Consider the following 16,476-nt stretch of genomic DNA (forward strand, 5'->3'; position numbering starts at 1 on the left):
TTTGTTGAATTGTCGGTTTCTACCCAGTCATGCCACAGAAATTAACTCCCTTATTTTGGACCACAAGCTGGATGTGTTATTTTTAACAGAGACCTGGATTTCCTCCTGCTCGGGCCCCGACATGGTTAGAGCTCTCCCTTCTGGTTTTCTTATTACACATTTTGATAGGCCTGTGGGGAGGGGAGGAGGAATTGCCATCCTTTATAGGGACTCGCTAGTTTGTACGGTTCAGGACGGAGGGATGAGCGACTGCGAGAGCTGTCAGTTCTCTCTTCGCCTGTCACCCACTGCGTCTTTGACGGGCCTTCTCATCTATCGTCCACCCGGGACCTTGGGAAATTTTCTTAACTCCTTCCTAGAATCAGCTGCGCTCCTTGCCTCTTCCACTGGTAACTTTGTAGCTTTGGGGGATCTTAACATCCACTTCGATGACCCTTCCAACTCCCTGGGAGTAGATCTGCAAGGCGATCTCAAAACTTTTGGGATCAACTTGGCTAATTCGGGTGCTACACATTGGAAGGGCCACTTGTTGGATCCTATATTTTCAAACTCCGTTTGCCTTAAAGCACTTCCAGCGCTGGCTCTGCCTTGGACAGACCATTTTATGGTGCCTGCCCAGTGGCAGTTTGATGTCCCAGTTGCATCGGCCCCCAGGGTATACACCGTGGAAAGAGCCTGGTCCAGGCTCCTAGTGGATACCTGGGCGGTACATCTGGAGGCGTCCCGGCCTCCCCTTGGGTCCAATCCGTTAGTTGCCGATGAGAAATTAAACATCTGGCTCACCAACTCGCTTGATGCTCTCCTCCCCAAGAAGAAACAACTCACCAGGGGTAAGAGAGTGGGATCTGCGCCCTGGTACACATTGGAGCTGAGAACTTTGAGGAAGGGCTGCAAGATGTTGGAGCGGACCTGGAGGAAAGATTGGAGCGAAACGAGCCGGAGAGAATATCGGGCGGCTCTTAGTACCTACAAATCTGCTATTCGGGTAGCTAAATCTGTGTTCTTTGAGGAGAGAATAGGCTCTGCGGCCAACTCCTCAAAAGAATCGTTTAGGGTCATCAAAGAACTCCTTAAAACTCCCGAACCTCAGGTCATTCACGATGACCCCCGTGAGAAATGCTCCGAACTTGCCTCCTTTAAAACCAAAATAGATAACATCTTGGCATCTCTCCCTCGGCTAGCCGAGGAGACCCCCTCTGGTGGTAACCCAGAGTCTCAGCCCAGGGTGCGGCCACCGGGGTTGGTTTCTTTAGGCCCTGTTACTGTGGAAGAAGTTCTCACAGTTCTGATGACCATGAAAAGTGGTTCCCCTAAAGACCCTGCACCTATGAAATATCTTAAGCAGGTAGCCCCCACCATCGGTGGCCCAGTGACGGATGTGATAAATTTATCTTTTACCCAAGGAGTGGTGCCCCCTAGTTGGAAGGGAGCGGTTGTCAAGGCTCTCTTGAAGAAGCCTAACTTGGACCCCGCTGACCTTGCCAACTTTAGGCCTATTTCCCTGCTCCCCGGCCTTAGCAAGGTGGCGGAGAAGTTGGTGAATCGTCGCCTCTCGTGCTTCCTGGAGTCCAACTCCCTTCTGGGTGACTCCCAAACGGGCTTTCGCCCCGGTCAGGGGACTGATACTGCCCTGCTGGCAGTCGTGGAGAATGCCAGGAGCATTTTGGATTCAGGGGGATATGTGGCAGTGATCCTCCTGGACCTCAGTGCGGCATTGGACACCGTAGACCATCAGGTGCTTCTCCAACGGCTGTCGGGGGTGGGGGTCTCTGGGATGGCCCTGAAGTGGTTTGCGTCCTTTTTGGATGGCCGGACGTTTGAGGTGTGGGAAGGCCACGAGAAATCATCATCGGTCCCTCTCCAGTGTGGTGTGCCACAGGGCTCATCGTTGAGCCCTACTTTAACATTTATATGGCCCCCCTGGAGAGTGTGATACTGCCCCTGGGTATCAAGATTATCAGCTATGCTGATGATACTCAGCTGGTGGTAGGGCTTCCCCAGTCGGCTTACCATCCCGACCGGCTGCACACGTGTTTGGATAAGATCTTCACGTGGATGTGTAGCTCAGCACTCAAGCTTAACGGCTCCAAAACGGAACTGATGATGCTGGGGAATTCCCCTCCCTCCTTATCTCCGAGCAGCTGGCCTAGCTGCCTGGGAGCGGCTCCCACCCCCAAACAGGAGATCAAGAGCTTGGGGGTGTGGTTGGAGCAGGACCTTTCTTTTAAGACACACGCTAAAAAGACCACAGGCGTGTGCTTTGGTCTGCTCCGATCAGCCCGGAAGATCTTACCTCTCCTCCCAGTGGCCTCTAGGAGGTTACTCATCCAGGGGCTCATCATCTCTCGGCTGGACTTTAGTAACGCGTTGTTTCTGGGGGCTCCAGAGTCCACCCTAAATAAACTGCAGCAAGTGCAGAATGCGGCCGCTAGGCTCCTGATGGACCTTCCCATGCGTCAGTCTGCCCGACCTGCGCTGAAGGCGCTGCACTGGCTCCCTGTTAGGGAGAGGGTGAAATTCAAGGCACTTTGTATGGCCCATAAAATCTTGCAGGGGAAAGGCCCACCTATCCTACGGGACATGGTTCAATCTTATAAGGCTTCCCGTTCCCTCCGTTCAGACCATCAACATCTGCTGCAGGTCATGAGGGCAAGGAAGGTAAGAACTGGTGGCAGAAGATTTTCCATCAACGTGGCCATCTTGTGGAACTCCCTTCCTCTGCACTTGCGCTCGGAAACAAGCTTCTTACGCTTTCGCAAGCTGTTAAAAACCCACCTGTTTCCTGCTTAATTCCTGTGTCGCGTGTCATGGCGTCTCTCTCTGGATAAGCGCGGGGATGCCCAAGGGTAACCAGGCGCGGTATAAAACTCAATAATAATAATAATAATAATAATAATATACTGGCTATCCTGGCTGGATTGGGATATGCCAGAGCTTTGGAGGTATTTAATGTGGCCCCTAGATAAAGATGTATGTGGGAGGGCTGAAGATGTGACTTGGTGTAGTTTACTGTGAATCCAAAGCTGTGTAGTAGCTGGATGGGTTGATGTGTGATGAACACACTGGTTGTGTGATTTGGCTTTTATCAGCCAGTCAGAGGAATGGAAAGATATGAATTTGTTGTCTTCTCAAGTGTGCTGCTACTACCGCAAGGCACTTTGTGAAGACCCTGGGTGCGGTGGTCACCCCGAATGGAAGGACTTTAAACTGATAGTGTTGTTCGTCCAACATGATTCTTAGGTATTTCCTTTGAGACGGGTGCATGGGAATGTGGAAGTAGACGTCCTTGAGATCTAGTGTGGCAAGAAAGTCGCTTTGTTGAAATAGTGGGAGGACCTGTTGAAGAGTGATCATATGAAAATGATCTGACTGCATGTAGAAATAATTGAGGTCTGAGGTCTAGTATTGGCCTTAGGTTGTCGTCCTTTTTGGGGATTAGGAAATACAGCGAGTAAACCCCTGTTTTTTGATGCTGTAAGGGAACTAGTTCTATTGCATGCTTTTGAAGCAGTGAGAGAATTTCTTGTTTTAAGAGCATGAGATGTTCTGCGGACATTGGACACTGTTTGGGTGGTATGGAGGGTGGGTTTGCTGTAAGTTCCAGTAAGTAACCATACTGGATAATTTGTCTCACCCACTTGTCTGTTGTCATGGAATTCCAGACAGGTAGGAACTGTGATAGTCTCAAACCGACCGGAGTGGAATGGTCTGAAGGGAGTGGAGGGAAGTCACTGCTTATTAGCAGGGGGAGGTGCGAGTGTTTGTTACCACGCCTTTCCCTTTGTTGTTATTTCCCCGATATACTCCTCTAAAATATCTCCTGTTGGGGGATGATTGTGTGGTGAAGAGGAGGTAGTATCTGCTATGATGTTTTTGGATGCCCCTCTATAGAAGGAGCGTTGAAAGGAACCACGCATGGATGGAGACTGGAATGCCCCCATGGATTTAGCAGTCTGTCTTTTTTCACCTTTTTCTAGAGAGGTGTCTACCGCCGGTCCAAAAAGTTGTTCTTGATTGAGGATAGTTGTTTGTACCTCCTGTTTGAAGCCAGAGATGCATAACCAGGCATGTCGTCTGAGAAACACGCTAGTGTTAATAGATCTAGAGACGGTGTCTGCTGCATCAAGGGCACACTTGATTGATGCATTGGTTATTAATTTACCCTCTTGAATCAAATCATTGGCCTTGGTCATATTGATCAGGTAAGTGTTGCAATAGGGTTTCCAGTTGGTCATAGTGAGCCCTATCGTACCTAGAAAGTAATGCCTGTGTGTTGGCTATTCACCAGTAATTAGCAGCTTGGGCAGCAACTCGCTTGCCGGAAGCATCTAACAATTTAGACTCTTTGTCCGGGGGTGGCGCATCCCCGGAGGTCTGAGAGTTGGCGCGTTTTCTAGCATTAGTTACCACTAGGGAATCTAAGGGTAGTTGCCTTTAAATGTAGGTGGGATCATTGGGTGCGGGTTTATATTTTTTGTCAATTCTCGGATTGAGAATCCTAGCCCTAACAGGGTCCCCGAATATATCGGGGGCATGTTTAATGACACCTTTTAACATTGGTAGGGTTTGTACAGTCTTTAGTGACTGTTCAAAGGGGTCCACTAGAAAATCCTCCTCTGTGGGGTCGGAATGCATCTAACACCATGGTACAGAGCGGCCCTATTTACAAGTTGACTAAAACCAATATTGTCATCTGGGGGAGATGGCTTTGTTGGGTATGCACGGGGATCAGGGAGGTCTGGAGGATCTACTGAGTCATCATAATCGTCCCAATCGTCCTGTGGTAAGTCTGTCGTTATCAGGATCAGTAAAAGGGTCATTGTTGCCTCCCCCATCCCCTAAATAATCTTCAACCTGTGGTAGAGGCGAGTTTGGTGGAAGTATAGGAGAATGTGGAGGAGACAGGCTTCGGAGGGAGAAGAGGGTCGTATGGGTGAAGTAGCACAGTCTTTTCTCTTTACAGGCACTGCAGGAATGTCTGGGGTGTCAAATTTCTTCTTCTTTGGAACAGTAGCCACATGTCCTGTTTTGGGGTCTATGTAGAGAGTGTTTTGCTTAGGATACGGTCGAAAAAGTTCTTCCTCTTTGGTAAACGCTTTCCGTGCAGATTTCTTATGGTCAGAGTGAGGTTTGGATTGGTGTTCCGGAGCCTTGGAATGCGGTTTTGGGTCCTTCGGCTTCAATGTGTTGGCAGGAATCTTTTAAAGTTCCGAATATTTTGGCTTCGGATCAGAGGCATTTTATTTCGTTGCTGAGGTGTTCAGTGCCAACGTCTTTTTGGGAGCAGGCTGCGCGCCCAGCTTCGGTGCCGATGGTGCCTGTGGAACACCGACATGCGGCTTGCTCAGTCCGGAGCCACCGACAGGCTTATCCCTTATCTTCCGAGTCAGGTCCGGGGGCGGGGCTTCTGAAGCTGGATTTTGGTTGCGACTGGGGCCAGCAGGCGAAGTCTTGACCAGGGCCTTCTTGCTTTGAGGTGGGGTTGGGGTAGGGGCAATTGTACTCATTCGTTGACCTGGAGTGATGTGGTGGTCCGAGTCTGAGTCGTCTGCTTCAGACACTATTTCAAGATCTTCAGAATCCTCCTCCGGGACATCAGGGTCTTCATCGAAGATGTTCACCGGTACCAGAGCTGCTCGCTGCGCCATGATGCGTCGTCAGACCCGGCGAGCACGGATGGTCTTTCTGGATCTGCAAGAGGCGCAGGCCTGGCAATTATTCCCGTTGTGCTCAGGCGAGAGACACAGGTCACAGACCTTGTGGTGGGGCATTTTTCCATGAGCTGTAGGCCTGAATGGCGTAGATAGGCCAGCGGCCCGCGTCAACGACCTGAATGGAGTATTTGAGCTTCGCGTCAGAGATCACGTGATCGACAATAATACTGTAGAGTCTAAGATAGTTTGCCCGTCGAAAAGGTCTGGAGAATATGGTGCCGAACCGGAGTGCAGAAGTTACATCCGAGCCCGATGGAGGAAAAAACAATCTGGGGATGGAGTCGATGCCCACGCGCACTATCGTCCAAGGGAGGAATCACCTATCGCGTGACTACAAAAGACTCTTCTAATTCAACAACAAAGGTGCAAGCATTCGAGCCCAACACCAGATAGCGATCTATGCACAGTGTACGATCTGCAGCTCATATGCCTCAAACCGTTATTTGCGGCCAACCTTTTTTAATATTCAATTAAATAAAAAATAAAGATCAGATCAAGGCAAAAGTAGGTGATGCGGCAGTGAAACATAACACGTACAGGCTTAAAAAAATATATGGGCAGTTACAAAAAACAAATCAAAGATGCAAACAGTACCACATGATGAAGGACCTACTGAAACCACTTTATATATCACAGTGCTCTTGGTATGTGGAGATCTTGGTCGATTCTCTTCAGGCAAAACGGTCTTACCTCCTTCCGTGCTTTGACTTTTCCACAAAAAGTGTAACTGGTATGATGAAATCAAAGCCGTCTAGCTGGGTGGAAGACCAGGTCATGGTGTGCAGCATGGACAACAAAATTGTGGACTGAAATGTCTGCTTGGTAAGAAGACACTCAGCAGCCATTAATACAAGTAAATGTACAAGGGTATCAGGTTAAAGGATGGGCTGCTACCATTGAGAAAGGTGGAAGTTTTCACAAACTATTTTTGTCCCTGAAGGTGAACTGAAGTTAATGACCAAGAGTCAGCAGTACTAGGTGTGAAATCAGGCAGGTTCTATATAGAGTGACAAAGCTAAACTTGCTTAGCGAGGGAGCTGGTTCAGGTAGCATGGAGTTGAGAACAAAAAAAAAATCTGCCTCAAGAAGCAGGGTCCATATCATAGTGCTGAAGTGTTTCATGATCTTTCATGAACTCAGATCAATCCTGTTCAAAGGGAAGGAGACCAAAAGCTTGCATGAGTTTGTAATACCCTTTTTGACAATTTACAAGATTCATTTAACTTTTGTGAAAGGGCCATCACACTGAGAAACTAAAAGGGTGTTCTTTCAACTTGGACTGTGTGTTTTGAAGACAGCATGGTACATACCACTAAGAGGGCAGTTGCCGGAATCTCTCGACAATGCAAGCAACAACACCCTGGCACAGGCATGAGCACCATCAACCACAAAGATATGTCAAACTGAAGCATTTTTATGTTTGGTGCAAAGGATAACATCCAATGTACATACAGCCCCTCCAAATACGTCTGTACTTGTTGGAAGTAGCTAAGGAGTGCTTTAAAATAATAGTCCATGCGAATCCATATGGGAGCAATATCAAGGTTGAGAAGAACAGAACACTTTGTCCATTTATTCCCTCTCAAAAAGGATCATAAAGGAATTTAATTAATTTTTCACAGCATTCCCTCATATTTGGCACCCTTGAGTCCCCTGGAATCTCAGTATAAAAAGTATGCTACTGTCCTTTGAAGAAACATACATCTGAATGTAACCTTTTGCAAGAACATGCTTCTCCTGGTGCTTAAACTTGCTAGGAGAGATACAGCATTTACTGCGAAAGAACCCTTTCTTCGCTTTGCAAGAGGCCCAGTCATTCTATAGACTAACCCCAAATTCATGGTTAAACGTCCTACTGATTTCCATTTGAATGAACCTGTTATTTTGCACTCTTTTCTTTCCTTCAGAATCCCTCATCTTCAGCAGAAAGGTCCCTGCACCTGCTGGTTGTGGAAAGGTCCATTGGTTCTACATTGACAAGACAAAATACATACTTGTCTTCTGACCAATTATTTGTGTCCTCTGGTCACCTCAGGGGGATGACAAGAGCCGCCCAAATAGGGAATGGATTGTCAGCCTGCATCACCTTTTGCCTCAGGCTAAACGTCTGCCCCAAGAAAGAGCTAGGGGTCATTTCACCTAAAGCATGGTGATAACTGCAGTACTCTACGCCAGTGTGCACTTTCTAGACACCTTTCGTGCAAATGTCTGGAAAGACAAGCACACTTTCACAAAGCAATACAGCTTAGATGTTTACACAGCAGCGGACTCCGCAGTCCTCTGCAACCAGTTTCATTAAAGAGGAGCCTATTTCCCGCTTTCATCTGACTGATATACACTACTTGTTATTTGAATTTGTTAAGTGCAGCTAATCCCCTGTGAGGATATCCAGACGCTGAAATTACTATTCGGATTCAATGATGTGATTATATGAAAGATTAACTTAATATTCTGATTCAATAATGTGAATATATGAAAGTCAATGCTGGAGAAGAAATAGTTACGTACCGGTAACTCCACTTCTTTAGCGTGGATATCAGTCATATATTCCTCTGTGACGCTTGCATCCTCTAAGTCAGAAGCTCATTTATGGTGTACTCGTACACATTGTGCTATGAAGTCTGAACAAAGATTGCCTCAAGAGTGAGTAGGACAGCTTAGCAAATCCATGGCCTAAGTTTGGCCTGCTTCAAATCAGGTGCATATATGCTACTAAACAAACACTGGTACTGAGGCCTATGGTCATTGTAATACGGTGTACTACCATTTAAATTGACTGGGGATTCCCAGTGGGATGATGTGGAATGATTCAGGCATGTGACTATATGAAAGCTCCAAAGCTGAAGGAAGGAGAACCAGCCTAGCACAGCTTGCACATACCTCACAACAGCTTTGAAAATGTGTTTAATAACAAGTACAACAGTTGCTGAAACAGCAAAAAGGGACTTATTTACACAAGGGATGCATGGTGCGGAAGAAACTGAAGCATCTGAGTGGACCATTTCCTCTACTTCAGAACTGGCACAGAGTCAAATGTGTACAGAAACAAGCATATGGGCTAAAGTACCATCAACTCTACATATTTTTTTTCAGCGTGGAGGACAACATACAGAGGCACAAAGCTGCAGGTCGAATGACAAAGGCGCAATGGAGCTTAGAGCCATCTTGCTTCATCTTCGTTCCACTCATTTGAGTGTATTTTAGTCTATACAACAATGATGTAATGCACCAATTCACTTTGCATGTATCCTGTGGTGTCATGATTATTCCATTGTTCTCAAACCGGTCATATGTACCTTTAGTGTGCACTTTTTTAGTGTTAATGCTTTTAATGTACCCCTCCCCCAACCAAAATATGGTTAACTTGTAATTCCATTTCTTTCATCAAGTATTTAATTGCAGCAGCAATTGCCATCCCCACCTCTTATAAAAATGTACCTCCAATTATGATGCCTTAACGGCTTAACCCATTCCAGTCGTAAAGATTTTTTTTGTGTGTTTTTTTTTTTTAATTGTCTTCATGGGAGGTTTACCTTCATGCACCATGTGGTTACCAATTTTGTGGAGCACTGCTGTAAACTATCCATGGGTTTCATGTAGTGAACAGAAAATAAGAACTTGATTAACACTTTGACTGTTTCAGAGTCCTCATCTGGCATATCATGCAGCATCCCCCTGCTCAGTACATTGAAAATGCTGGAGGTGAAGGACCCATGTTTCAAGTAATTACGGGAGACATGAGACATAGTTTCACAATAATAGGGAGCTCTGACGATAGAACATTCTTGTAATAAAGAAATAGTCAATAGCCCTTCAGATAGGATATAATATTTCATATATGCAATAGAAAGGGTGTCCAAAATGTTGTTGCTTTGTAAATATTAATTGATGGGGCATAATTACAGAACAGAAACTTATTAAGACAATATTGCTTGGTGATATTCTTTCGAGCCATTTGTTGCAGGTGTGCAGGGGCTAGACCATTCACTCCCGGGAACCTTGTAACAGCAACACGGGAGGGCTCTTTGGCAAATTATTGATTTTCTAATGTGATGGTTGATTTAGCTCATAAGCCCACTTCTGTAATGAGTGTGCAGGGATAAACCGCTAAACAAGTTTGCCATGTGAGTGTGTGCAAGGATACTGCTTAATGCATGTCCAATTGAAGTGTGTTTGTAGTACTATAGGACATGTCTACCCTATGTGTGTCTTTATACCACTCGGAGGCGAGTACAGTATTCCACCTTTCATATTATGTTCAGTACTATACCTTTCAAGTTATAAGTGCCATGTTAGAGCAGGTCTGGGAATACAGTTGAAAATCGCACTTGTTGAAGTGTGTTATGTGGAACCATCGTAAGACGTGTGTTTTGTGTATGGAGGTAAAAATCTATTACATGCCGGTCACTTGGGAGATTCGGGACACAGCTTTAACACACACAAGACACTTGAGAGCAGAAATAAAGCAATAACACAAGGCTGAAATACAGAGTGCATGCAGGAACACCTATAAACTGCCAAGTGAGGTCTTGACTGGACCTCCACCTTTTAATTAATTTCATGTTCACCAATTTCTTTGCAATTAGTAAACTGGAGGAAAGGAGCGCCAAGTTTACAATTTTAGACTTTTGGGGAAAAATTAGGAAACATTCTACATTTGACACATGCTGCAGAACTCCCTGGTTTCTTTTCAATTGTCCTTTGTGGAGAGTAATGCTTCTCACAACAAGTAGCAGTGGGTGGCTCCAGGCAGTAGCCACAACAGGAGCACAATGTAGTGGGATTTCTGAACCCTTTAACCCCAACATCTACCAAATAGCAGATCTACAGAAGAACTGAAAGCACCCAGTTGCTAACACTGTTCATAGAACTGCTAAATCTTGAAAGAACGTATGTCCTATACAAAAATAGAATTTATTTACTTTGTCTATGGTTGTAAATTGCAATAGTTGTACATTAAGTTCAGTACGCACAACTTTTACTTACCTTCGCCATTACAATCCGAGCACACAGACTGCATTTGCTGCACCATCCCTGGGGCTAGCTGCCTGATCATAATCCGCACACCTCGACCCCGGCAAGCGGTACATTTTTGAACAGCACCGGTCTTTCCACCTTGGCTGAAAAACAATACAGCAAATGATTAATAAGTTACTGACCAAGAAGGTAGGCATGATTTCACAGTTTCACTTAACAGGCTTACATTGTTTTAAGGCACCACACCAGAAAAACTGAGGAATCCACATGAATATTCTACTTATCTCACAGGCAATCTCTTGGTACAGGCTCTTGTTGTCAGCAGGCCTGATTACAGTAATGCTCTTTTGGCTTCTGCCAAAGAGACATTATTCTCGAAGCTACAGGTCATGCAGAACGCCGCTGCAAGGCTTATTTGTAATCTTCCTTCCAGAACTGCATTAAATCCACTCTTAAGAGCAATAAGTCAGAAACAGAATTATATTCAAGATCGAATGCCTAACCCATAGAGCTCTAATGGGGAAAGGACAAAGATACTTACACCAAAAGCTTAAACAATATCTCCCTGTCAGGAATCTACGATCTAAGGATAAAGAGCTACTTGAGATTCTTTGCAATCAACGCTTAAGGTGTGGAGGCACATTTTTCTCTTACTTGGCACCAACTTACTGGAATTGCTTACCTTTTAGTATTCGCACATGCTTTGAATACACCAATGTAAGAAATTATTAGAAACTTTCCTATTGAACTGTAACATTTTGGTCCTGCTGTTGCGAACTCCTGAAGCGCCGAGATAACCCATTGGGGTGATTTGTGCACGATATCAAATTAAAATAACATAACAGTGAGAAATGCTTGTTTGAATGGAGGAATAACTGGCACAAACTCTGCTAACTTTAGTGTGGTGTTCTGGTATACATAGTCAAGACTGAACAAATAAGAAGACTTTTATGATTTTTCATTTGTATGCATGGCCCAACATTGTACAACTTTCCTATTATGCACATATAAGTTAAAAGAAAAACATACAGCTACTGGGCTGAGGAGGGCGGGAGGGTGCTACAGTGTCTGGCCTACACCGAACTGAAAATGGGTGGCAAAAACCTGATGCACACAGCATAAGGGGGGCTGAACCAATGCCTAACCCGCAGGGGGGGTATTTTAGGCCAACCAGTCATGAGCAGTAGAGCAAGGCCTAAAAGACAGAAACTCTGATTTTTTTTTTAGCCTTTTTTTCTTTGTTTTCCACAATAGGTGGTTACAAAAAAATAACTTTTTAATGGGAGAAACCCAAGATAAATGTACTATCTGCTCCTCCATGCGCATTGATCTCCTTCTATACCATCGCTTCATAAACACACTGCCCTAATGTGAAATCCTGTGCCTCTGCTTCTCTTGACATATTAAAAATATCTCCGTTTGTTTATGTGCCAAGAGAGTAGTGACCTCTGTCACCAGTGGAGCTACTCGTCACAGATTTCATACATGGACCAGAGTACATTGTATGCACTTAGACGCAGATTGTCAATACGACTTGATATTGCCCCCGGCTAAGTACATTCTGGGACACTGTGATGGACTTCCTGCACACCACACTAGGAGGCTCCCTTACCTGCTCCTTGGATGCCTGCCTGCTGGGGTTATTCCGGAGACCACACACATGAAAGGTGGGCACTACATGTTTAGGCCTGGCGCTAGTGTTGGCCAAAAGACGAATAGCAATGACCTGGACATCCTCCTTCAACAGGACTGGTGGTTGGAACCTGGATGAAGGATGGTACCCAGTAGGTAAGGGTTGAGGAACGGGCCCTGCTCAGAGAGAGCACCGAGGGAACGGAGTTGCATGATAGCAGTGTTGTGGTCATAGGTGTTAGAGGCCTGGGAGCATCCAGAGGGAGGCTCTGAGAATGACCCGGAGGGCCAAGAGGACCAGACTGAGGGGGAACCACCTGGGGAAGACTATCTGCACTGAACAGAAAAGTACACTGATCAGCTAACCCTCCTCTACATACCAGTGCTGGCACTCTGTCCCCTATCGTCAGCCCTGGGGTAGATGCCTGGCCGCCACCCCTCTCCCACCCCTCTTACTTGTGATTAGGCTTTACCCGAATTAGCAGGATGGAGTGATTCCTGACCTGGAATGGTGGATTTTTGTTTTTTTTAGTTTGCTTTGTTCGCCTCCTCATTATTCTTTTTCTAGTGATGGACACTTCCCTCACTCTCACGTACAGCCGCAGACTATGTGCCTGGTAGTCCGTCCTCACCAGACTTCACAAAATGAAGCAGTGAAATGCAGCAACACCTCAACTGGCCTCTTTATCGTCACAAAATGGTGGGTATCATTCCTAGGGTTACAGGTTTCTTTCTGTTGCCAGAAGTAGATGAGTGACTTTGGTTTCAAATACACACCAGCAAGGAGAAAGTTTCTGTGGGGACCTTACAAACCAGTCAGTTGTCTGCTATGACAGTAGAGCTAGCAAGGAAAAATTATCCTAGTCATGATTCAACTGGTGCGAACCTCCACCATATGCATTCAATGGCCTGCCAGTCAAGTAGCACTTGAGGAACTACATTCAAAATAACCTAAACTGGTTCTTCACAATAAAGATGAATTTTCAGTTTACCAGATATTATTAAACATAGGAAAGTCAATGGCATTAAAATCAGGGCTCACCTTGTTCAATTCATGCCACAATGCCCCCAAACACCCCTCCCACATTTTTTTTAATATGGTTACCAATGCTGTGAAAACATAAGTACTATAATGACAGCTTTTACTTATCCAACTAGATTCACTTGAAGACCACATACATTGTACTCCCTATTTCATTTAGTTACTCTGTTACACAAATTACTACCTTTGAGCTTATCAATTTTGGCATTACGACTTTTCTTTCAATGTATTTTACCATTTTCCGCTCCTGCCACTTAATTATAAAATGCCTTATTGTGTTTCCCAAGATCATCATAAGGCAATCAGTTTGGTGCCCAAAGGAGTTTACTAAGATAATTAATTTTTACCTTAACAATCGTCAAGAACCATGTGCCCGAAGAAGAGCTAGAAAACCCAACAGTGCACCTAATTCTTTAACTATACCCCTGGTGCTTAGTCTAGGAAGTTGCCCTATTGTCCTGACAGAAGAAAAGACTTGTGAACTTTGCCCAAATGTGCACAAACGTTACTTTTGTGGGGACAGGTCACTGGGATACTACACAATATACATATGTGGCGTAGTGGGGGGAATTTGAAACAATTAAATCACCCTCTGCTTGGGAGTTCCAATTTAGAGTCTGGGATTGGTGACTGATGACTTTGTAAACGTGCTTTTATAAGTCAGAACCATTAAAAGATAAAAAATAAAAAAACGAAATGACTGAACTTACCCATTACAAGAGGCACACAAAACATTCTTGCTAAGCTGTAGTTTGGTTGTTTTCCCATTATATAGATCTTCTAGCGATACCCTGCAAAAAGAAAGCAATCATTAACAATGCATTTAATAAAAACAAAAGATTCGCACTATTAACAAAGCAAGTAAATGTATTTTAAAAATGCCCAAATGTAAAATGCCTCACAGATGAGAATAGTTCGACAGCACGCTTTTTCCACTTACTCCACCTGGATCTATAGGCATGGCTTAGCATAGCATTGTTGCAACAGGCTTGCATGAACCATAATGTGGGGATAGGAAACTTTCACTGAAATTTCACAGAAAGTTGGAACAGGGCATGAATCACAGTCCGGAGATTTACGGCCAGATTCATCAAGCTTAATTGCGCTCGCAAAGGGCCAGATTCTGAGAATCTGGCCCTTTGCGAGTGCAATTTTTGCATTTGGGATTCATCATCCCAAATGCAAAATTCGCTAATAAAGAATTCGCACATTTGCGAGGAATTGCATTTAAGGAATCTCTATTTGAGATTCCTTAAATGCAATTCATGAACCATTTTAAAATAGCGAAATCGCAATTTTGGCCCGCTATTTACCACGAGGTCAAACCTCGTGGTAAATAGCGAAAACTTAAAAAAATGCATTTAAATGCATTTTTCTAAGTTGCATGTTACACACACACGTCCTTTGGACATGTGTGTGCACAAAACCAATGTAGATTACATTTCAGGGGTGCTACAGGGTGTCCTTCGGACACCCCTGGCACCCTTGAAATCGCATCCTTATTTGCTACTCGCAAATAAGGAATGTGTAGGAATCGCAATTTATTTAGCGATTCCTACATGAATCTCGTTTTGCAAGTCCTTAATAGCGATTCCTTACTAATCGCTATTAAGGTCTCCCAAATCGGGACATTGATGAATCTGGGGGTAAGTGGCTACTGCCCTGGCTATTTATGTTGCTACATCTAAATGTACCAATTGATAAAGAGGATTGATGTTCTTTTGCGGATTATGAATAGAATTTCTGGGCATCTGCCTCCTTACTCTGCTAGAACAAACGTAATTTGAAAACACAAATAAAGAGCCTATCTTAACAGCAATCACTCTGAAAAGGCCTTCAAACAACAAAAATGTAATAAAATATGTATTTACCAGTAATATTAGGTTTGCAGGTAGAGCTTTGTTATAGTTCCAGCTACTTGGCATTTTATTGCCATCTGCTGGCTGGATCTGGTATAGTGTATAGGTTTTTATTTTTAGGTCTCGCCTGAGCCAGCGCATGCGCTGTATGGCGAGACATTTAGTGAGTGTGCTTTAAAAAGCGGACCACAACTTTGTGTGGCCTAGAGCGTGCGGTTACGCGCACAGTTACGAGCAGAGGCACCATCTGGCTTTCCTATCTCGTTATGGCTCATTAAGCGCATCGCTCGTGGCGCGCGATCACTTTCACAGCTGCGTCACTTTCACCGCCGCGGGGCCCGCCCCTTCACTCCTTAGTCATCCTCGCGTCTCCTGTTCCCCGTGTGCTCCCTCTGGATGCATACCCCCATGTTCTGTGTACTTCTCACCCACCTCCCTTCACGCTGTGTTGTACTTGCCCATATGTACTTCTCCCCTGCTTCCCATGTTGCTGTCAATTTCATGTGCGGCTCGCTGTCATGCGTGCTTTTCCCCTGCACTATGTGCTTTTCTCTCTCTTGCTCCTTGACTCCGTTCTGTGTTCTTCTTTCAATGCCCGCTTCTCCCCGACTGAAAGAAGCACCAGCCACCTTCCAAACGCTCAAGAAGATAGCCTTAGAAGAAAAGTTAATAGAGGAGATGTCTTCTGTCACTGAATGCTCTTTACAGTTGTAGCCGCTTTCCCTCCACGCTCTGCATCAGCAAGTCTGACTTTACAATCAGCCCCCTAGTCTGTCCACATAAAAAAATGCACGGCCAGACCCCATCATGATTTGGGCCCAGGAAAGCAAAAGCCTATTCAAAATCCACGCACGAATATATGGACACATTGTTTCACGACTAAAATGAATCCGCTTTGAGTTACGCTGCACAAGCTGAAGGGAACTATCCAATCAAAAGTAAAAAAGCTTTTAATCTTAAATCAACGATTTCCAGCACTGTAGTTTTGGATTGTGTATTAAATGACGTATTGCTGTGCCGTAAAATACATTGTGACGACATTCACTAGATATCCCCTATTAAACAAGAGAGTCACTTCTGTCTCTACCTCTCTGTGCCCCACTATCTGGTTTTTCCGCACTGTGTCTGTCTCTGCCTTTTTCAAATGTCGGTCTGTCTCTCCACGAACCTCAGTCTCTGCCGCGCTCTGTGTTCCAGGGCTTCTTTCATTGCCTGTTTGTTTCTTCCGTTTCTATCTTTTCCACTGAGACTG

At 44.9% G+C, this 16,476-nt stretch overlaps 1 protein-coding gene across 1 annotated transcript in view; it reads right to left on the reverse strand.

Moving 5' to 3' along the window:
• Nucleotides 1–16,476, reverse strand: part of DNAJA2 (DnaJ heat shock protein family (Hsp40) member A2) — a 123,375-nt gene that overhangs the window by 35,722 nt on the left and 71,177 nt on the right. Inside the window, exons 4-5 of the mRNA XM_078669545.1 lie at nt 14,076–14,156; nt 10,701–10,834 (exon numbers count right to left, since the gene is read on the reverse strand). Coding sequence (XP_078525671.1) covers nt 10,701–10,834; nt 14,076–14,156 — 215 coding nt within the window. The remainder of the gene's footprint in view (nt 1–10,700; nt 10,835–14,075; nt 14,157–16,476) is intronic.

Source organism: Lissotriton helveticus, chromosome 12 (assembly GCF_964261635.1).
Source record: "Lissotriton helveticus chromosome 12, aLisHel1.1, whole genome shotgun sequence".
Taxonomy (NCBI): domain Eukaryota; kingdom Metazoa; phylum Chordata; class Amphibia; order Caudata; family Salamandridae; genus Lissotriton; species Lissotriton helveticus.